Below are 24,462 nucleotides of genomic sequence, written 5' to 3' on the forward strand. Positions count from 1 at the left end.
TTTAAATGAGGCTGAATAAATGATTTTAAACATATTGTTGATCTGCAGGTCCCTCTTGGCCATTACCCAGAGGAGCATTTCACTGGGGAGATTCCCCGCAAGTGGATTTGTGATTTTCAAGAAGACCTGAAACGTTTAAGTGAAGATATCAAAGCCAGAAACAAGAGTCTGGACATCCCATACACATACCTGGACCCAGCAGTGGTGGAAAATAGTGTGGCCCTTTGAATGTCAGAGGATGTGACCTCTGGATTAGCTGTTGGTCAAATTATAAAGTGGAAACAAAAATGTTTTCAATGCAGCCTCATTAAATTGTGGTGAAAAATGACAAGCTGCGTTAAATAATAATCCTCTTCAACCTGCTTAAATATAAAATGTTCAATGAATGTTCATGAACACACCATGTAACCAGCCTCCTTTGCACATCTGGTTTTCACTTTTTTATAGTTTTAAATCTTTTAAATATGCTGTGCCACTTTACTTACCACAGATCATTGTGTTTTATCATGTTCAATGTCATGTGCATATTGAGATTATGTGCCTATATTATGTGAACCTTATATTTTTCTATATGCAGCTGTATGCAAAACTTGAGCCCGAGACCAATTCCCGTCAGGGACAATAAAGTACATCTTATCTTAACCAATAAAGGTTCAATGTTTGGTTTGTGCAACTGCTACTTGTATTTACCCTTTTTATAATATATAGAAACATTATTTACAAACAAAATATATGTCTTGAATTTTAGTGTTTTTTTGGTATAAGTATGGTTTGAATGTTTGTATATTTTTATCTGAAGAGAAATATAGATCATGAGATTCATGAGATTCAACATTTTATTCACAGACAGACAAATGGGTGAAATAAATAAGAGGGGGGGATGATTCTTGTCGTTGTAACTACTGTTATCACCTTCATCACCGTAACATTGAAACACACAAAATATTTACTGTACATCAGTCACTTTCAGTTAAATACATAAGTTAGAGTCATACTTCATTCTATAGCTTACAATTGTGTGGTTTCTAATTTCAGTGACATTTAATTTGCAGGTAAAGTCATTAGGCTTAATAGCTTTAGCAAAAGAATATTTCTTCTCCCCAAGGCACGCCTCCTGACGTTCATGAGAAATACGCTGCATTTCTGTACAAATCATCTGTAGTGTGATCAACCAGGTCAAGTATAGAAAATAACAAGTGTTATAAATCAAAAGCAGTTGTTAAGAATAAAAACACAATCACAAATATAAAAATAAGAAATCATTCTGCAGTAAGTTGCATATTGACATCATAAAAATCATGTGTTGTATTGCTTGGACTTTGGTCTTGAAAAAGAAAAGAGCATCGAGCTGGCGAACTGTGAATATTTTGTTTAGCTCCTGAAAGTTACAGTAAGAGGAACTAAAAATGCACTACGATTGTATCTTTATACCATTTCAGTGACACAGTGCTCTCTTCCTATATAACGCAACACCTCAGTATCAGTTCAGTAAAACCAAACTGGCCTTGTACATATTGTTTTAAAAACGTATTAGAAACTAAAAATGCTATTTGCAGATTTTATTTAATGACATATTTTTCTGATCATGTATTTTAAGTTGTAACTGACAGCAGGATGTTACATTAAGAGTTTTTATTACTTTTATAATACAGTATGCATATTAGAAACTGCTACAAGACATGACCCTACATTACTTCTGACATGTTTTCTTGTATATTTGATTGTTAAAGTTTTCCCGTTTAACTTAAAGCTACAAGAAACTCAAAATTGTTAATTGTGTTGTTTCATTACTTAAATTAACTATATCTTCATCCAACAAATTGCCGGTAAAGAAGTTCAGTTCAGGTCATTTAATGGTTCATCTGGATTAAACATACAGTTTATGGGAGGAAGATTCCTCTGTTAGTGTTATGTTGTGTGCCATGTTTGCATATTAGCAACTTAAGCCATGTGGATTTGTTGTGGTTTGAGGCTTTGAGGTCATCTGCATTATTTCTGTGGTTTTCTAGTAGTAGGGTTCTCTCTTTAATCTCTCTCTATCCTGGCATCTGGACATATTACCTTTTATTTTATATTTTCTCTGACTTCAAATGCTTTGGGAAGTATGTCACATGCATAACTATATTTGAAAATAGTGCAACTCTAAATCATGTTTCCTGCATCTTTAAATATTGCTTTGAGGGTCAATCCGCAAGAATATGAAATCTGAAAGTCGAGACTAATTCCTGAGAAAATCTCTCTCCATCTTCCTTTGACACTAACAAGATTTTCCATTTACTCCACATTTAAATCATCTACACTTTTAATTAGATCAGATCATTGCCGAAAGTCAATTTATCTTTAGCTTTAGTCTCCACACAATCATTTGTATGCAGAAGTGGGGTAACTGCCACAGTATAATCAAGAAATTAATCAACAAGGATGTTCAAATTTAGTCCAGTTCTCTGTAACAACTCACTTGTAGTTCATCCATCGGGGTTTAAAAATAAAAATATATATATATTATTCAAAATAATTAAAGAACAAAAAATCTTTGCTGCCTTCTACATATCATATGAAGTCTTGCTTTGGCATGTGAATCCATAAAGTAATATAGCAGTCTGTTTAATCGTAGCTGTTATAATGTTCAAACCAAAATGAGAACTTCTGTTTCAACCTGAAAAACACACAAGGTCGCTCACAGTAAGTGCTGGTAAATTTAGGTTTAGTTTAAGATGTAGCGACTGAGCATGCTCACTGAACTAGAAACACAATGCCCTGTTATTACATTTTGTATTTATACCAATAGATTCTGCATGTAAGCATGTATCCGAAAATATATTTTAAAAGATGCGGATTTAACATAAAGTATCACATTTCAAATTGAGACAAAATTGCTGCTATTGACTGTGAGAAGTGTGAAAAAATGTATATTTCAATTTCATTCACATAGCGCTCTGATATCTTTCTGAAATGTATAAACACACGTAGCGTTCTTATTCATGCACCAGGTCAGTAAAATAATACTGAAATATTACACTTTATGCTCATAATCACGATGAGGATTGAAAGATGACGTTACAAGTAAACAATAGAAGTGATTCTTCTTTCAGTGTTCTGAAGATTGAAAAAGAAATGGAGACAAACAGGAAGTGATGTCGTCATGCCTACCAGCTCATTTGGTTTCACAGCTTTACGGTCAGTTGGGATGGTTTTGCTGATGGCTGGCAGGCAGCTTCTCTTGGTCCACACTTTGGTACACAGGTCACTGAGAAGGTCAAAGCAAGTGGAAATGGTGAAGAGATGTTGAATAAGGGCATGAAATATTGGCAGCTTCTGTCCATAAATATCATTATTGGCCATCAGATCCCACATAGGTGGAACAACGGTTCATTAGTCATTTGGTCATTTAAAAGTCAGAAATTGGTCTTGTCCATGATGATCAGATGTGTATTGATCTCAGAGGTTAGTCTCATCCCAGGTTGGATCGTTCATGTTCTTCAGAACTCTCCTAATGATCCTCTCCAGCTCTTTCCTTGCTCGCTGCTCCTCCTCTAGCGTCCTCTTCATCCTCTTGTTGTCCTGGAGGAGGAGAGGGAGTGAGAAGTACAAAAACTGAGTATATATTTGTAAACATACAGGCTGGTGATGAAGATAGAACCACAAGTTGACTGTGGGCATACAGTATCAATTAGTGATGTAACATTTCTGCAAATGTATGTTTTACTTGTTTAAAAGGTGTTTGCTAAATTGCTCATACTGTGTCCTTTACAGCTGGATTTTATTGCACTTATAGCAGCAAGAATTGTCATCATCAATAACGACCCACTCACTGTACATTATCCCTTACTTAATTTATAATGCTGAGATGGTTAGAGATGCATTGAAACCAATAATATCATCCCTATCAACACCTCTATGTGCTCTTGGACCTCAGTTTGAACCCTGTAACGTCGGACATTTGAACAGCAAACTCAGGTTAGGAATAAATTGCAGACTCACCTGTTTGAGTTCCTGGACCTCATCTTTCAGACTGTACACCGTGTCCACCAGACTCCTGCAGGATCAGAACAGCTCTGCTTTACTTTAACACACACATACTGCAGCACGATATTGACAGAGTTGTACCACTGAGTGCTGTATTATTTTATTTTTTGTTCTTTGTCCCCCCAGGGATCACTATCACGGCCTAAATTATCAGCGTTTACACACATTAAGTATACACCACACACTGAAACACACCTTCATTTCTCGTCTCTCACCTCTCCTCCATTACAGTTTGTCCATTGCTCCTGGTCTCCTCCACGATAATCTTCTCCTCCTCTGGGAACAACATATGAACATCCTTCCTGCTGGAGCCTGATCGAATAATGAAAACAGTGTAAGTTATTAACCCTCCGTCACACACCACACGACAAATACACAAACACATACACAAGCACACAATCATACAATCATTTCATTTGATGAACACAGGAGTCAAAGAGGAATGACGTTACAGAGGGGCTTAGACACTAATGGGGTGCCTGACAAACTACAAGCAAGCCAACACCGGATGATACTGAACAATGCTGCTCAGAGACAAAGTAGAACTTTAGTCAAAAAAAATGGTCAGTATGAACACTTTTTCTGAAGCCAAGTGCAGACCAAGAAGCTGTACCAGAACAAGGAGGTCTGAGATCAGTTCTAGTCGAACTGTGGTGCAGTTTGTGTGTGTGTGTGCATGTCATGATAACATGACTAAGCAGATAAGTTGCTTTAGTGACGTATGAGCAGAGAATTTGGTGCCCTGCAATAATTTACCTCCTTGAGAATTGTTGTTTCAGCTGTACATACGGTGCCTTTGAATTGTTCAGTATTTATCCTGCATTCATCAAAACGGTGCCACCACTGTTTCAGGATGATGGTGGTAAACGCCTTCATTTTTGATGGGGGAAGTATTATGCTAAATGTAGAGCTGCAATGATTAGTTGATGATTAATTAGATCGTCAGAATATGAATCTGCAACAGTTTCGATTCATTGTTTAAGTGATTTTTTAAGCAAAAATTCACTGATTCCAGTTTCTCAAATGTTAATATTTTCTGTTGTTTTTATTCTTCTATGATAGTAAATTGAATACTTTTGGCTTTTGACTTTTGTTTGGACAAAAAAATAAAAAGTCACCATAAGCTCTGGGATCTTGTGATGGGCGTTTTTCATAATCAGCTGATATTTTATAGACCAAATAATTAATCAATTAATCAAGAAATTAATCTGTAGATAATGTTGATAATCATTAGTTGCGAACTTTAAGGAGAGAACCAGCAGAAAAACTGAAAGCTGATATGTGATAATACACAAAGAGGATTTTATGTATAAGTACATGTCGCTGCATGTTTTGTTAGTGTTGGTGCTATTTTATGGTTCACTTGCTCATCACTCTGTATGTTAAATAACTGGTAATCAGACTATCCTGTTATCTTTGTCCACCTGCTTGTTTTGTTTGCATGCAGTCGAACACACAGCCATTAAATATACTGCTCTATGGGGCAAATGCTTACTGAAGAGTGAATCTGCACTGGCTGAGACACAAACACAAACACTATGTATGCACATAACACACACATATACACACAGTAGGTGAAAGATGCGGACCAAAATATGGATATAGAGTATACATCTATCCCTACTTGTGAGCTAGCTGGTTTACCAGTATGTCTGTGGTTTGTGACACCAATATCTTACGAGAAAATGAGGCAGTCCTGTAACTATGGGCGGTCCACAGACTGTCATAATCCGAGTCTTCTGATTGGTCAGAACATGGCAGGTTTCCAGGGAAACCAGCGACGGTGAGGCTGGTGTCAGCGAGCACATGGTTGTGCATGAGGTCAGTCCCTTGCCAGGCTGTACCATAAAGTAACCAGCAATAAATGGGGGTTGGAACAAATCAAATTCAATGGCGTGATGGGAGGAGTTCAATACATATTGAACGGAAGTTGGGGTGTGGGACAAACCATATTAAAATGTGGACCGAAAAATTAAAATAAAAATAATTTTGAGATTCAAACCAAATACCAAACACAGAAGGAAAAAATGGTTGGGTGGGATAAACCATATTGAATTTGAGAAAAAAATAAAGAGATGCATGTCAAGCCACACAGGAAATCAGTGAAAGATGTAAAGATGTGAAGAGACACGTTGGATAAAAAAAAGAAGAAAAAAGAAGAGAAACAGGAATGAAGGGATGACATAAAAAGAGAGAAGAGAGAAAAACATTGTTAGAGCTGAATAAGAAACAGTGGTTAGCAACAAGACAGATAGCAGTGTGTGAGCATGTGTGTTCATGACGACGTGTTTATGATGCTTTTATATACAGTATAAATGTACTGATGTGTGTGTGTGTGTGTGTGTGTGTGTGCACTCACTGGAGTTGAGAGTCTGCCGTGTCTTGGCGCTGGTACAGTAGGCCTCGATCACTTTCAGTATCTGAGCGTCCTCCTCTAGAGCTGCTGTACCTGAGAGACAAGAGACAGGTGAGATGGTATAAAAAGATGGAGAAAAGAAAGCGTTCAAGTCTCCGTAAATGCAGCCAAATGAGGACTTACACACCCCTTGGCAGTCATATTAGATTTGTACAGTGTTGGATTTTTGTGGAAGTAAAGTACATATATTATCTTTTAAAGCCTGGATTTCTACTGTAGACCTATGCAATTTGGTATTTAGCCTGCTAGTGAATATTTGAGGTATTTTAATTGTTAGATTTGTTGAAAATGTGACTAGAATGGACCAGTAGCTGTCTTCAGTCTGTGATATGAATTTTTGCAAACTTTACCAGTTTCATTTAAGTTTATTATGAAATGAAAAATAAAATAGTGTATTTCAGTTTTTGAGTTGCCTACTTACTCTTTCTGACGGTGAAGTCTTCTTCTGAGGGTTTCCTCTCCGGCTTCCTCTTAGGGAGCAGCTTCTTCATGTTCTTAGGACTCTTACTCATATCCTACAAACAAAGACACATAAATGTGTAAAGTAATTTTAATTCCAATTTCATAGAACTCAGAACACAGATAAGATTTCAGCACAACATACAGTAAACCATAAAATATAAGTTTGATTCAGTTTTTAGTATGCAGGTGAACAGTACGTCTTTGTTGCTGAGAGCAGCAGAGGGCCGTAGTGGAGGCGCTGGGCGAAGGCAGCTCAGGCTCCAGGGTTTGGGGGTACTTGGTGGCTCCAGGGGCCCCCACATGGGGCTGCTGCTGAGGGTTGTCCCAAATGATGAAGGATGGGGAAGGGTGTGGTAGGCATTTCCACTGCTCCCTGCACGAGACTCTGAGTGTCTGGAAGGAGTGACGGGGTGGGAGGGCAACTGGGAGGAAGAGAGGAGTGATTAAAGAAAGAAAAGAGGAGTGAAAAGGGAGAGATAAGGGCGTAGTAAGGTGGATGACGATCAACTGACTAACTGGTCAACTGACTTCTTTAGAAAAAAAGAAGACTTACTGTGTGACAGACAGACTGAGTCCTGTGCGAGTGTCTGTGCGTGCCTGAAGTGTGTGTGTGTTTGGTGAGAAGGTCCAGCCAGTCTTGTAGATCCTGCTGACTGTTGCACGCCACCTGCATCCGCTCACACTGGCCGCCTGCACAACAACACGCACACAAACAAATGTATAAATGTACACGAAAGCAGGCACAGGCCACACAGACAAACACACAGCTGTCACATGTGATCAAAAGACAAAAATGGGCAAGTTTGGCAAGACTTTGTTTGTCCAAAGACTATTTCTCATAGTAAGCTAGTGATTTCCTACATTTCCTGTAATGCCTTTGCACAATATGCAGAGAAAAGACATGAACTTCTAGCTTGTGGTCTAGCTCGTGATTGATGGCAATGATGTAATGTTTTTACCTCATTGAGATGTTTTCAGGTGGGGTTTCTTACTTGACTATTATGTTGCACTTTTAACAGCTACAGATTAAATTATAAAGAAGTATAAATTTAGGCCAATTGGACTCTGCCTGAAAACCAGTTCAGCTAGGAACCTTGTAGGCGTTCAGTGTGAAGATACTAAAATCATAGTGATGTGATCTTGTCTTTCACAGCGGGATTCTATAAATGAGCTCAGTAGGAAACGAGAGGGGTCTACAAGCTAAATGAGAGCGAGGGCTGACCGGATATTTCAAAAGCATTCCTCAGGTTTTCTCCGTCTTCTATTCTGGAGATGAGCATTCCTGACAGAGGCATCTTCCCCTACAGAGACACAAACACACAAACACACAGCGTTAATTACTGGACTAAAGAGCAGAGCTAATAATGCACACACATAAAACTTTTCCATATCTACAGTGTAAACATGATTTGTACTGTATGTAACTAAAGTGAACATACAATGGTGTCATTTCCACCAGGACATTTCTTTGAACTTTAACAGTTTTAGTTTGATTTGCTGACTAAAATCTGTCTAACATTGTCCTCGGACTGTCTAGCTGCTAAAATCCAGATGAGACAAGAGAGATAAACATATTGATATGCATATCTGGGTCATCCTTCAAATATTACTGTGTGCTCACGGCAATAATCTTTAATGGCAGCAGCGAGAAATTTACAAATGCTTTACTGACTTTTTTTTAGGGCTGAAAAAGCAGTTTTGCATCTTCTGCATGTTTGTTGGGTAATTTAATCTGTATTTTGATTTACAGCACAGTTAAGGTTCTCCAAAAAAGATGCTGGAATTGAACATCAATCACAAAATAGGCAGTTTTTGAAGACCTTCTGACTTGATCTAAGTTTCACCTCATGAAAAACGTACCTGGTAGATGAATCCGCTCATCCTCAGGCTGGCAGAAAGCACGACTAGAGTGTGAGGGAAGAGCACGAGGTAGCGTTCATTTAACTCCTAAAAGACAAAAAAAGTATCTCTTACGTACTCTTCTATGGTCACTCGAACTCAACAGTCTTGTGTATAAACAAACACGCCCTCTGATAAGTGTGTCTTTTATCTCATAGACAGTATGGATTTGAGAAAGATGGTCTCAGTGTGTAATTGAAGTTGCTGTGATCAATACCTGACAGTTCTGAGTGTGGACTGTGGCCTGGGACATGTGGAGAACAGGGCCGAGGGTTTTGATGTCATCCCCCTCCCAGTTTCTGATTGGCTCTGTTAAAATCTGTAACTCCAGGTCCTTCTTCTTCCTCACCTCCTGGCACTGAGCCTGGAAACACAAACAGAAACAATCAAAGAGACATAAATGCACAGAAAGTCAATGTGATATTTCTGTTGCCTGTTAGCTGGTGTGATTACACATAAAGGTCCGGACGCAGGTGAATTTGAACATATTACTATAAGCTACTGTCAATAATGCTTCATTGAAATAATAAAGGAAGTCGTGCCTTGCTCTATGACATACAAATGTCTTTCCACACTATTCGGGAACAGTTTTCTTTTGTTTCAATACAGTTACCCTCGTTTCTAAAGAGTTCCCTTCACATTGGTAGTTACCAGCAAAAGTTCTTGTTTTGGCTTTTAAAGAATAAATTCTGATGTTTTATAAGAGCTAAATGTGGTACAGTAGGTGGTAGTGACTGTGAAACAAAAAAAATATTTTAAAAGCATATTTAAAACCTCATCTGTGTGTGTGTGTGTGTGTGTGTGTGTGTGTGTGTGTGTGTGTGTGTGTGTGTGTGTGTCTTACTGCAAGGGTTTTAAAAGAGGTCATAGAGGCGTGGAGGTCAGCTCTGTCAGGGTGTTGGTCCTGAAATGAAAACAATATAACAATAAAACATGAAAATGAGTCCTACCCCTCACGCCATCATGCTTGTTCAGAAGAAACGTAACACTCATCAGTTGATTGGTAAGTCTCTGTCAATTAATTTTTATCTGTGGTTTTCCTGGATAACATCAGTCATCAGTTTTAATATGCAGTACTGGAGTAAACCAAAGGAGGCACAGACAGACAGAGAGATTCTGGCTAACCTCCATGTGTCTGTCCAGTTCTTTGAGCAGGGTTGGGTATCTCTCCAATCTGGTGAAGGGTTTACTCAGACTGGTGGTCAGAGTCAGGATCCCCGGACTGGACGCCCCCTTTGACTCCATATACTCCCCTAGCTCCTCACTATGATGCACACACACACACAGACAAGCACACAAAATGCTGTATATTCAGACACATATGTTTTTATTTTCTCTTTTGGGCAGAGAGTTTTGTTTTAGTGGTTTACACAACCTGCACACACACTATTTCTGTGACTGTACCTGTGTTGGGTGAGTACATTGACAGCAGCTGGATGGGTGGAGCAGTAGGCCACGTAGAGGATCTTCATCTGGGGCATCAGACTCAGGAAGAACCCCCCTATCCTCTGCTGGCTCTCTGGAAGTCTGCACACACACAAGTGACATGTTACGCTCGATTGCAGCTGGCATATTTTATTACACATATAAAGATTTGAATACATGATAAGTGTGAGGATTAATTTAGTCCTCCAGGATTCAAAATGTATAGAATGAAAAAGCAAAAAAAAAAAAATCACAGAAAGGCTGCATTTAAGATTATCTTGGTTCTTCTTCTACTACATTGATAATTTGGTGACTAAAATCAAATAATTTATTATAAATACTAAATAATATTTGTGTATATTTTCTCTGTTTGTTGACCATCTTTTAAATTTTCTTTACAAATTATCTTAAAAACTTTGTTGCCTGATCTCTGCTGCCCTTTGATGGACTGCACTGCACTGACTGTGTTACTTCACTCTACCACTAGATGTCTCTGTTGCTATAATAACTGACTACATTCACACTCAAAGTATTGTTAGGTAAACAGGATGTTAGCATTATTGTGTGGGTTTAAGAGGGTCAAGTTTGGGACTCTTTCAGATAAGTGAACGGAAAGCCAATTTGTATTTGTAAGAATTGTAAGTGTCCTGAGACAATTAATGTGTCAGATAAAAGGACAAAATAATTGCTGGAGTACTGGAGTGAAACTGTATACATATACTATTGACTATGCTCTATACAATATTTATCTATGAGTTACACATGTAGTAGGAAACCTGTTGTTACTATATCACAGTGAAAAGCTTCTAAGAGAGCTTCTAATGTTTAATATATCTTATGAAAAAAATGTTAAGACTGTCAGACTGACTTTCAGCATGCAAATTTATAACACATTTCAAAAACGTCCTGTTTTAAGCAGGTACTGTAAGTGAATTTGTAACAGACAAAAAAGAGGGGTGTACTGACTTTGTATGCTCCTCCAAGGACTGAACCAACATCTGCTGGAAGGTTGAGATCTCCTCCAGATTTCCCTGAATGTGACTGATGTCAACACTGCTGAGTCTGCATTGACAGCGGAGAGCAGCAGAAAGAATAGTACAAATAAATCAATATATTTGCCAAGCTGTAATATATATGGGACAGTCATTTGTGTACAATGAATTTGCTATTATGTGTATATGTACTAGTATATAATATCCAGTATGCATCTGAGACTGTATATTTGTGTCTGACATTCTGTGCAAGTTGGACAGCTTCTATTGGTATTACAATAGATATGCTGGTGTGTGTACCTCTGAAATCCTATTCTGTTGAATAAAACAAATGGTGTAAAAATAACTCCACCTGTCTGTCGGGTGGAGTGAGCGCAGGTATGATCCCAGGAGACTCTGTAGCTCCCTCGAATATTCACTCTCTGCTTCCAGGATGTTCTGTAGGACCTGTCAGAGACACACACACACACACACATACACACACACGCACATGCACGTATGCACACACGCACACACACACACACACACACACACACACACCCACACACACACCCACACACACACACAGTTCTATATTATTTATAGCGGATGATGTAATGCATGAGTAATGGAAAAGGATATAAAAGCAGTTTTACTGTGTATTTTTATCCATAAAAATCTATCTTCCCATAACAACAAAATTTATTTTACAGGTCTCATATTTCCCTTTAATTTCATAGAAAATAGCTGGTATTTAAGAGTTTTGACGGTAAGAAGTAAAGCTGAAATTAGTTGATTAATCGATGATGAGTGATGGAAAATTAACCTCTTTTGATGATCGCTTTACTGTTTTACTGTCTTTACTTTTAAAGCAAAAATGCCAAAAATGAAAATAAAATGAAAATTGTTTTATATCACTGTAAACTGAATATATTTGGATTTGGACTGTTATTCGTAATTTTATCATTACAGAGGAATATATTAATCTTAGAGTAACAAGTCCTACTTATAAATTAAAATGGGTTAACAGACTCTTCTACTGGAGATTTCCATAAAATGTGTTAAAAATGTGAAATGTCATGAACTTGGTTATCAGCTTGACAAAAGCAACCTCATTGTCAGCCACTAACGTCACAACAATCTATGACAACCTATGTCAGATAAGACCCAAACACAACATCTGGTGAGTTGAAGTGACTCCATAAACTGTTGATTTGTCACTGGGTGGTGTATTTTGTAATAAGCTAATGGAGACAGTGATCAGATCCTGTTGGGGCTGTAACACTGGCTCAAGTAGCTTTCCATGAGTTGATTAGACAGGCTAATTGGCTAATTGGCTCTCAACAATATCAGAAAGCTCTGATAATGCGGTTTCTGATAATGAATATAATATGTAAGTAAAAGCTGAACAACTCCAAACACTTATCTATAATTCATTTGTACATATTTATTTTTGATTTAAAATGTGTATCTCTAAGAGGACACAGAGTGGATGTGAGTGCAGGCATGAGCAACAAGAATATTGTGAAAACATGAGTATTTTCAGACCTGAAACAAAAGCATACACAGACCACACACACACACTCACAAATAAAAAAGCCCAAAAGCCTAAAGCATGCATCTTATTTTTATACGTGCTGCTGTTGTGAAGCTTTTTGGGTAAAATCCATTGAGGGAAGGCAAAAACGCTTTTATTTATAACTTTTTCTTTGACATTTCTGTCTGGGAACAGCTCTGACTTCAGGCGGGGTCTGTCTGTATGTGAGAGAGACTCAGGTACCCCAACCAAAGATGGACTGCCTAGGGAGATTGTGGCAGCTTGTTGCATTATTAAAGCACACACACACACACACACCAACAGCAGCAACCCTGGGGCAAGGCTGCCCCAGAAACCACTGGAATGGAAGAAATAACCTACATTACATCTGCTGCACTCTCACACACACACACAGACGGGGAGCCATGCATGATCCACAAATTATAACATGCTCACACACACACACACACACACACACACAGACATAGCAATCTAGTGTTCCCCGGTCATTAATTGGATGTGTGGATGAAAAATAATTGATTTTAACAGTCTAGAAAAGCAGACACACATGTGACAGTCATCCATTAACTCGGTTCACTCCATCAGTCTAATCCCTAAAACTGTGCCAGGAGACATTGAAAGTGTCTACAGTAAAATGGAGATATTCAACTTCAAAGTTCACACTGTTACCTGTGAATTTGCCCTCTGCATTTTTAACAGCTGAAATAAACCAGGCACGGACGCAAAGCATCACGTAGGCGGGGCGGAGCGGTTTTCTACCTGCTACACCAACTCTGTCTCCATCACCGCGTGCATATTGAATTTTGCCGAGTGATAATGCAGTTGGTTATGCAGGATTTGGAAGTGTAGGGTCTATTAACTGGTACTGCATTAATTAACTAGATTGTTTTAACTGCATGATCATGGATACACATTGATTTGATTGATTTATTTTAATGTAAACCCCGCAAGGTTCCACTGCTGCATCATATTGTCTCTTGTACAATGAGGTATACCTCATTTAGAATGAGGTATGTAGAAAAAAAAAAAAAAATAGACCAGCTGCGTAAAAATAGAGATGAGCTGCACTGAGCTGCTCCTATGTGTATGCTGACCTAAATTTATTTCATATATTGAATCCTAATTATAAGAGTAAAATTAAAGTGAGAACCTGTAGATTTTCTTCTTCTTTCCTCACTTGTTTTGGATCATTTTTGGTCATCATAAAATAATAAGCACAGTACACACACACGCACACACACACACACACACACACACACACACACACAGTATTTTAAGAGTGTGATGCTCACCACGTTGTAGTAGGTTTTACTGATGATAGTGGTGTCAAAACCTTTAGGGGGACTTCTCAGTGTCCCAGACTTTGGCTTGTCTGATGACTTGTCTGCAAAGCAAGAAAGAGGGAGAGAACAATTCAAAGACCATGAACAGATGGACACAAGATCAACATGTAAGATGTTACATCAAGTTATACTGAATGTCTTCTGGTTTGTCGTTCAGAGTGATGTTTTGATTTGGTTTGGAATAAAAAAAAGTACTGGGAAGTCAGCTTGAGCAGAAGAGGCGAAGGTAAGTGAGCAACCTATAAACCTCAGACTTTATAAAAAGGATAGCATAATTAGCTACATTGTGTTTTTTAAAAGGAAAAACACATCTTTGTGAAGGTTTTTTCACTGTCAGACAGAAATATAAAAACGATACTAGATTTAAAATTGAATGAAAACAGAATACAATAAAGATTAAAAAAAAAAATACATTAATACAATTTCCACTGTACTGTGGTGCACTGTTGTGTCTCAGAGCAGAAATCACAACTCATTACAGCAGCTGAACTGTCATCTGAATTCAATAAAAGACAAAAAAAAAATCTCTCATATAAAGTCCTAACGTTTTTTAACTGCTGGACAATGTTGTGGCTGTTACATCTACTGTATGTAGGACAGCCAATGATTGAATGCTTTAATTTACAGACTCCACAATGTCACATCATTTCACTGTCCTGGTTATTGTTATTTCTGCATTGTTTGGCCAATAATGACACATTCTGTCATATCCTCCAGTTCACTATTGTCCTTTGCAAACATTACAATGTAAAGCCAGAAGACTAATAAGCATTCTCTACATCATGGGAAGCTTAATGTACTTTTTAGATCTATCTGACTGAGTACATAAAGTAAAGAGACATTCTTTTCCTTGCTTTTCTTTTGATTTTAACTCAAATTTCAGTCCTGGAAGGTAAGCAATTGGTTCTTCAAATAGGAGTGCAACTGCTATATATGCTATTGTTCTTTGCTTTCTGTCGTTGTGACAAAGGCTCAGTCTCAACAACAATGATTTGCGTCAGTAACCCAAGATAACAGACACGTGCTGCCTCCCATTCACCACTATTAACCTGACAAACAACCACCACCATCATACTGTAAGTTTGGGTTTCTCAAGTGCAAATCCGCTATCTCACACATCAAACAACTCCCACTGGCCATATGGATTTGCTGCCATTCCTCAGTGCACTGGTTGTTGTTTTCATCTCTAAACTTTAGGTCAGGAAGTTCCTTTCTATACAGCAGCTCTGCAACTTCCTGTCTTTGTGTGCTTGGGAAGCTTCCTTCCTTCTTTCCTGCGTTCTCTCCTCAGAAAGCTGCACAACTAAGCAACACAATCAAACAAGCCACAAGGATATGGCTCGTGCAAACACAGGGGGCAGCAGCTAACACCCTCATGGACTCACAGTGGTCAGTTTGAGGTCAGACTGAGAAATAAATCTAGCTTTTCAGTACTTCCCTCATAGTTTATATGAATCATTAATAAGATCTAAAAAATAAGAGGAACAACCTTGCAGATACCAACCTTTCCATAAATATGTTACTCAAGTTATTACGTCGAGTAAAGCAATTATCTCATATTTCTGGTGATAACATGTGGTTTGTGCATAATATCTTGTTTTCTTATCTTTATTCACATTGTAAACAAACCTAATACTTGACAAAAATCCATCACAAAGGCTTAAAAATGCCTTCTCTGCATCTTCTCTCAAAGTACCCACAGACTCGTGGGTAATATAAACTCAAGGTCTTCGAATATAATGCTTCAAATTTCCCTTCATTTGCAAGATTAGCGGACAGGCTGCTTCAAACAGCCTTTAATAAAGTTAATTAAAATCTGTAATCCTTCATTCACATTTCTGATCTAAACTTACAAGCAAAAGCTGCACACAAATTAGCTTGTGGCGAATTAGCAAATTAGCTATGTTTCAAGGATGTGTTGGCCAGTTTTCTTCCTTAAGAAATCATATTACAAGTAAAAGAGTTCAGTGAGTTATTATCTGTAAGAATAGACCTGCAGGAAGTCTGTTTGTTTATGTGTATCTGTGTGCGAGTTTTCTCTGTGACACTTGCACATTTTCAGAAATTCATATAGAATGATATGGAGTTTATTTTAATATATGATACAGTATCCAGTGGTATGTGCTTTATCTCCCTACTGTTTTGAACAATGACAGTGAAAATACTGATGCTGAAGGAATAAGAGCTGCACCCACCGCTTCCTTTCAGCTCCCGTACATAGTTACTGGGAAACCACCCAGTCTTGCCATTGAACGAGCCCTCCCACCAGCCCCCCTCCTCCTGCCTGCTCACACTGATGATGTCGCCCTTAGAGAAAGAGAGTTCGTCCTCATTGGTCTGCTGGAAGGCAAAGCGAGCCTTAACCAACAAATGGCCACACCCACTGCCCTCCGACATGTCCTGGGGGAAAAGGAGAACAGGGAAAACAGAGGTGACTTAATTTGTGCATAATGTACATGCAGGATATATGAAAACAGATAAATGTCCGTTTATTTACAAGTTGTGGTCAGAGAGGAGCAGCGCTCTACAAGAGCATGCTCCTCAGAGGATGATATCTGAGTTTTCATAACAGACTAATATCAGCTTTGTCTATATCTAAACCTGATCTGTGTTTGCCTACAGTGCTGTCATTACTTGTGACATGTGTTGGTGTCGTCACCATGGTAACTCACCAGGCTGCGGTACTGAGGCTGCAGCAGTTTGGAGGAGCGACTCTGAGTGTTCAGAGAATCAAATGACTTGATCCTCAACGTTGAGGAGTGTGGCACGCACACGCTGTCTCCAGGACCACCTGATTCTGCACACAATGATTCAATTGTCATCAACAGTCTAGTTCAACAATTAAAATATCTTGATGATATTTCTTGATGAAAGATACTAACAGTAAACCTAAAGAGCATTACTGTATTAAAAGAAAAAGTATCCTGTATAAAATAAACTATAATATTTTCATTAGTTGTCCATATGATACTAATACATATTAATTAATATTAATATTAATCAGAATAAAACTATAAACATAGAACAAAAACTATGTAAGGTGGACAAAAAATGGACAAATTCCTAAAAAAGAAAAGAACAAAAAAGACTGTAGACATGAATTTTGAAAAAAAGACAAGACACAAAAAATATAAACATAAACAAATACACACACACACACACACACACACACACACACACACACACAAAGTGTTACCTTCAGTCGCTTTGTTAAGGGCAACCAAGGAGTTTAGGACCTTGGAGAAGTTCAGTCCCTGCAGGAGGTCATTAACCTCAAAAGGCTAAAGGAAAGCAAACAGAATAAAGAATATGGAATCAATTTTGGAACAGCAATAAAGCTTTGAGGAGGGAGAGAAAAGACGAAACACCTACACACACTCATAATAAATTTATAGAGCGTGACTTCCTGACATTTCCATGCGTGCATCTCCCACAGAGATGTGCTGATGAATAGAAAAGGATGTGACGCCCACCACTACATCACTGCTTTCTGTTTGGAATAATAACATTTACTGAATGCATTAAACCAAAAAAAATCATATTTTTTTAGAAATGATGGTTTTGTTTCTTCTTATTTCACATTATGTAGATGTACTTCAGCCTGAAAATGAAGAAACCCTGAGTTTAGTGGGGGTTTTACATCCTTGCTCCAACTGCAGTCTGGAGCAGGATTACTCAAAGTCTGAGCTCCCCCTTGTAATCTCTCCATCACACACACACACACACACACATGCACGCACACACACATAATCAAAATACCTCTGAAGCCCCTAATCTTGTGTATACAACACATTGACAGACTTCTACATTCCCAAGGCGTGAAGTTGGAGCTATTTGGGACATAACAGTCAGTCAGGACATTTTTAATCAAAAACTATTTCACATTAAATGGCGAGAGCAGATAAAAATAGTAAATCTACACTTCTGAACAGATTGGATTTCTTAAATTTAACGACAAAACTACACTGTTCTTTGATGTCGCCTTCCTTTCAAGCATCCACTTAGTTTGATTTAAATACACAGGCTGATTAGTATTCAAAGCAGTATGGACCCAACTGTGTACAGTAATACACACTTTCACCTCTCCAACTGGCACTAAACCAAAATACATGATGACTTTGCTGCAGTAGAAAAGTACCAGTGCTGATTCGTTCTTTTACATTAGCTGCTATCAAGGTACAACAACGTATCAATGGTCTTGATCAATCCTGAAATCTGAAACCATATGTGGCATGTCAGAGAGGAAAATAGCTTCTTACATAACAATCTTACAGTAATAGCTCACTAATGGAGCAATAGTGCATTTGATATTGAAATTTAAGATGGAACTACATTGATTCCTGAAATAAAATTGGTAAAATTTTGTGACATATTTATCATTATGTGAGCAATGACCTCAAGAAGCCCAGTAAGACAGAGGACATCTCATCCTATGCATGTCTCTACTTCAGCACATAAATTAATCACAGTCATCAGAGTCCGATATTATAATAGATTATTTATCATGAAGATTATTTCCTTGTCTTTCGGAACAAATTTAAATGAAGAGAAGATACTCTCGTCTGCAGCTGTGGGAAGCAGGGAGCACAAACTGTAATCACAGCATGCTTGAAACAAACGTCTGTGATTGGTCAGACACCTTACCTCATAATAGGGAGCGCTTGATTTAATGCTGCAGAGAAGACATCCCACCCGATTAAGTTTAATTATTGGCGGAAGCCAAATTCAATTGTTATCTGATTAATTGTGCAGCCCTCACAGAGTCAGAACTCATCTCCAGTCTTACTGGCACTTGTCGTCCACTCTGTAATCCTCCTTTATTGGACGGACAGCCTGGCTCGCCTCGGCTTGTCCGATGACTGTCTGGGAGAATTACTACGCTGATGTCGGTCAGCCTGCTGGTAATGGAGGCCTTGGCTTCTAGCTACATGGCTGACATGCCTCTAATCAACCTGATTGGAAAATCCACTGGCTGCCTGACGTGTTGCATTACATCAGCCCACACTTCTCCTGTCTCTCTCCTATACTATAAATTCAAGATTTTTGTTTTTTTGAAGAGCCATCCATCATGGAGCTTTTCGGGAGGTCCAAATAATTTTCCTAGTTTGGAGCAAAACCTTGTTAAAAGCCTGCAGCCCAGAACTGTGTTGCATAATCTGCTGTTTTCCATTATGATTTCATGGCTTTTTCCATGGCTAAGATCAATAGTGTGTGTGTGTGTGTGTGTGTGTGTGTGTTTGTGTGTGTGTATGTGTGGTGTGATTTCATACTACATTACTCACAAGTCCTCTCTTCACACCCGCTGTCGGGCAGGATATGACCTGGCTTGACACACTGTAGTGCAAACACACACACATACACACACCCTGATATGTGTTATTTTAGTCTGATAACAGTATCGGTATTTTTTAAATAAACATGCAGCAGCCAAACATTTTGTACAGTCCTGCACTTTGATTTCAATATCCTCAAGTTGATAACAACTCTGCAAAGTGTTTATTGCTTCCTGCAGTGATTTGCCGTTATTCAAGTCAAAACATTTTTGCAAGAGCATTCAAAACATAACATGATATTAAAGCTCTAGTGAAAGCAAGGATAATAACAACTACAGCCTATAATCATTACCATCATCAATAACAATATTCATGCACAATATCATCAGCCACCTCAACAATGTCCCTGCAAAACTGATCGAAATATCTCATCCAAATTCATTTTAGTCACAAGACTCCCATAGACGACCGCAAATCACAAATAAGCTTGTAACAAATAAACAAACTGTATCGTATCTCTCATCTCAGAAAGGCAGTGGACTATATTTATCTCAAATACAGGGACAACACCTACCAAATATATTCTTGGGAAATGAAAAAAACAGCATGTCCATGCTTATCTCTGCCTCTTGTTTCCATAACTACAAGTGAACCATAACTGATCCTCTGGCAGCTTTAATACATTTATGCCTGCAGTTTTGAAAACAGACGTACATCTTTTTTGAAAAGGCAACTAAATAGTGCAGATTGAACAAAAGCTTTGTATAATAAATTCATATTAAATACAATAATTTGTAGTTTCAAGCTTATGTTGCCTAGAGAAGACTCTTCCTTATCTTTATGGTACCACTCTCCACTAAGGTAACATTTATACAGAGATAAAATAATGGCTTTATTATGGATATTAATGCATAATAGATAATTTATGAGCCATTAATAGGAACAACTGTTGGGTTGCTACATGGGTTGCTTTAAATGCTAAATAGAGAGATAGGGCAGATCTTCACAATATGGCAACCCAAATGTTGTCATTTTATGCATTTAGCTGATCTATAAAGCATATTGTGTACTTATCATTAATAAACCCATTAGTTACAGCTTATAAACTCTTTATACATGTTAGAAAGTGATAGCACAAAAACTAACATTTTTTGTAAAGATAAAAGTAACATTGGCTTATATTAGTGTCTATTTTCCATATGAGAATCATCTGAAGCCTCATATAAGCGTCACATCAACTTTTAATTGCATTTTTAATTGCATTAATTTGCATAAAATGACTATGTGGACACACACCATCACTTAGATTGAAAGCACATTTGAAGGGGATCTTTTCACACCTGACTGTTGTTTTAACCCTTACATACTGTTCATATTCTGACCCAGCTTAAGTATTCCTTTATAATTAGTTTCTATACCTAATATTGAACCACAAATGTATTTTGCATCCATAGATATCTTGTCAGTCATTCATAAATGGGTGATTGATCCTTCATTAATGTCTCAGAGGGCAGAGAGAATGTTTTCTTTAGGTTTGACACTATTCCTTTATAGAGACAATACAATCACAATCACACTATATTATCATGTTATCTAAAACAAGAGAACATAACAGTCATAATTATTTCTATTAATTGAGATATATATATATATATATATATATATATATGCTGTCATTATGTTACTTATGGATGGAATAATAGTGATAATAAATGATTCTCCTTTTTTCTGGGGACTCCCCTCAAAGACTACTAGGGGTCCCCGAACCCCACTTTGAGAAACACTGCTTTAAAAAGTAAAATGACTGAAACAACTAAACACATCCACGTTGTTTGTATTTTAATGGCTCAGTCATAAATAAATTTCCCGCCACAGCTACATTTACTCTTAAATGTGACTTCTCCAGGTTGCTCGTGAATACAACTGTTGCTGTCTCGTGCCGTTGAATGGACTAACGGCTAAAGAGTATCAACAGGTGTAAAGACGTCACTGATAAACAGTTGGCTTCATAAGCTTTAAGTTAACCAATGCTTTAAACGATAAATAAACAAGTTTAGGTATTATGTCATCTGTTTTCTAGGCTTCATACCGTCTAAGTGCATTAATAAATACATTATTGATAAGTCCACTCACCTCTACACCGAAAGCCCCGCAGCCGTTTATAAACTCGGTAATGTTCCTCTGACACTCGCTGTCGCTCCTCGGTTCCTGGAAAAACTACACACAAAAAGTGACAAAAATGAGCTGCAAACACTCAGCCGACGTGTCAGCAAACTGTCGATGCAGGAGGTTTAGGATTTTCCCGCAGGAAAACAACCTGACGCCGGGCGTTGCTGACTGTTGCACTTGCTGCTGCTTAACGTCATCAAGCCTGCCAGAACAATACGTCACACTTCCGGGTTCAACTTTCAGATTAAAACTTTAATTAAGCGGCGCATTAATACATTTTAATTTCAAATTGTTCTTTTTCCATAAAATTTCATTCATATATTTTTTGTAGTTAGTAGTAAAATGAATTGAGCAGTTACAAAAAAAACCCTCCTCTGTGTCTTCATTTGTGCCAGTTACCTCCAAGTCTCCTGATAGGGATAGTTTGTATTTTTCGAGGTGAGTATTACTTGCAGTAGATGGAGATACTGTATTACCCCAAAGCAGCACTTTCTGACCAAACAGCTGAACCACAGCATAATACAGTGCTCGGCATGTGTAGGAAGATGAGAAGATGTAGTGCCAAAGGACAGGGCTGTCTGATGGCAAGGTAAAGTGGTGAAAATATTCTAAATATAGCGCACTCTTAAACTGATATTGATTTTTTTTTTTAGGTGGGGCTTTATTTAGGGGGCTAAAATATGTTTTGCTGCTGGCCCCGTCCACAGCAGTACATTGATTAGCTTCTGTCTGCTTCTCCAAACTGGGAGCATGCAGACCCAAATCTACTGCAGGTAATACACTGACTATGTAAAAGTGCCTCAAACAATCCCACTTCAAAAAATACAAACTATCCCTTTAAGGTGGTATATTTTTCATTTAGTCTAACAGTTGACTAACTGTGAATCTGTTACTATAGAGGTAAAATCAGAAGTATGATGTGTGAGCCATACTGTAGCAGCTGGCATGTTAATGGCCTTATTTTGAAAGCAGCATTGTGTCATTGTGTGTTGAGTCTTAGCTGACAGAAGATCTACAGTCTCCAAGGGAAGCTGGATAAGCCTTAAGAGGATATGACGTTTGCAGGTTCATGGTCCTGTGTGTGTGTGTGTGTGTGTGTGTGTGTGTGTGTGTGTGTGTGAGAGAGAGAGAGAGAGAGAGAGAGAGAGAGAGAGAAATAAAGAGGACCATCTCTTTGGCACAATCTACTTCCATCACTACAGTCAACAACAATTATCATTACTCAAAAAGCATCTGAAAAGGACTCTAATTAGCAAAGATTTATAACACTTCATTAGTTTCATTGTAATGTATCACAACTTGTTGTTTTTTTCTTTTTTAAAGTATGACTATTGATATCTATATAGGGGACGTATCTTCATAAGCCATTTTTGGCTTCCAACCTCTCCTGCACAATGTTCAAACTTATAAAATACTCTGAATAATAATGTGTGTCTGTCATGTTTTTTCCACAAAAAAAGTTAAATTATCTTGTTAAAATCCTTAAAATAATGTTCTCCTTCTCCATTATTAAAAACTGTAGAATCTAGAAAAATCCATTCTCAGTGTGTGCGCACATCACACTTGTTTAAGTTAAATATTGGACCAGGATTGGCTCCAAACGAGTTGTGATGTCACAATGTGTGATGGCCCAACACTCAAAAAGAGATTTTTTAACTTTCAGCAGATGAATGTGAAAACACTCCTCTAATATCTAACATCCTTCTGCACAGTGAAGCTCACACATTCAACTGTAGGAACAAGAATAAAAACACATTTTTGAGTGGAGGGGGTTTTGAATTCAAATTTTTGGCATGCAAAAAAGCCTATATGAGCCATGGGTCTAGCTATGGACTGATTCAATAAGGTAGCAGGCTATTCACACTATTAATCTGGTTACCAATTAGTTCTGGTGACCAGTGGACCAAAACATACAGTCCATTCAGTCATAGAATGAATAAGACATTAAATAGAAGTAGTTGTAATACAGTAGTCCTTTTAGCATTAGCACAGAAGTATTGTTGTTATACAGTAAATAGTACGTCTATCAGCATAGACTTATAATACAATAATGTAGAATTCACCCTTTGACTTTAGATTTATTGAAATTAGAAGAAAACACGTTGTCAAAGTAGAAAAAACAAGTCTGAATATTTGCTAATGAATGATGTTTGGAAATTGAGGTTTTAATAGCCATCTTTGTTATTATTTGTTATTCTATTATTATTGCAAATACTATAATCTAAACCTCTGGATCCTTAAACTCCGTTGGATGAACAGGCTGATTGGATTTATATATTTCTCATGAATTTTATCTTCTCTTCAATTTTTTATATACTGAATATATTTTTGATCTTGTTTTTTTCCCCCCTTTCCACATCCCCCCATCCACTTACTTTGTCCAGCGTCCCGGGTCTGAGTCGCTCCAGCAGTCTGCACAGCACGGCTCCATCCTGTAAAGACGTTTGGAGGAAAGCTTCTGGATCAGAAATGCTTTTCTTGGGAGACTCCAGGACCCCCAGTGTTATGAGCCATGTTACCGTCTGTTCGGCCGAATTCATGCCTGGGTCTCTAATGTCATAAACAACAGCAGCAGCAGCAGCAGCAGCACTCTGGATGTCTGCGCTATCCTTCTTGTGGTGCGTCCGAAATGAGACAGGAGAGTCAGCCCCGCCTTGTCTGAACGTTACAATCAGATAGAAAAAAATAGCTATGGATGTGGAAATGAGAAATAAAGGTGTTTCCTTCCTTTGACAGCTCCGTATTGTCCCGCACTGCTCTGTCTCACACTGCTCTCCCTCTCTCAGCGGATGTTGGCATCACTTTTGCACAACTGTAGCAGAGGCACTAGTGTCAAGTCAGATACTGCAGAATACAACTTCCTTTAAGAGATTTCACAACTAAAAACCTGCTCGCAAGACCATTGTTTTCTTATTCTTCG

At 38.0% G+C, this 24,462-nt stretch overlaps 1 protein-coding gene across 2 annotated transcripts; it reads right to left on the reverse strand.

Annotated features, from left to right (window-relative positions):
* Positions 1–822: 822 nt before the first annotated feature.
* Positions 823–24,335, reverse strand: LOC122976595 (rho guanine nucleotide exchange factor 7-like). 2 transcript variants are annotated; one of them, XM_044345162.1, is made up of 22 exons: positions 23,918–24,335; positions 21,507–21,590; positions 17,297–17,381; positions 16,773–16,897; positions 16,296–16,500; positions 14,050–14,141; positions 11,573–11,667; positions 11,195–11,290; positions 10,208–10,330; positions 9,929–10,067; positions 9,648–9,707; positions 9,021–9,167; positions 8,765–8,851; positions 8,127–8,205; positions 7,458–7,594; positions 7,102–7,326; positions 6,864–6,957; positions 6,386–6,475; positions 5,706–5,864; positions 4,242–4,338; positions 3,982–4,036; positions 823–3,561 (listed from the first exon to the last, which is right to left on the reverse strand). In XM_044345162.1, the coding sequence occupies exons 1-22, from the start codon at positions 24,080–24,082 to the stop codon at positions 3,439–3,441; spliced, it is 2,562 nt and encodes an 853-aa protein (XP_044201097.1). In that variant the 5' UTR covers positions 24,083–24,335; the 3' UTR covers positions 823–3,438. The 2 variants fall into 2 exon arrangements, with proteins under 2 accessions (XP_044201097.1, XP_044201096.1); XM_044345161.1 differs by lacking the exon at positions 5,706–5,864 and having other exon boundaries at positions 23,918–24,333.
* Between the last annotated feature and the right edge of the window lie 127 nt (positions 24,336–24,462).

The sequence above is a fragment of the Thunnus albacares genome, chromosome 24 (genome assembly GCF_914725855.1).
Source record: "Thunnus albacares chromosome 24, fThuAlb1.1, whole genome shotgun sequence".
In the NCBI taxonomy this organism is placed as follows: Eukaryota; Metazoa; Chordata; class Actinopteri; order Scombriformes; family Scombridae; genus Thunnus; species Thunnus albacares.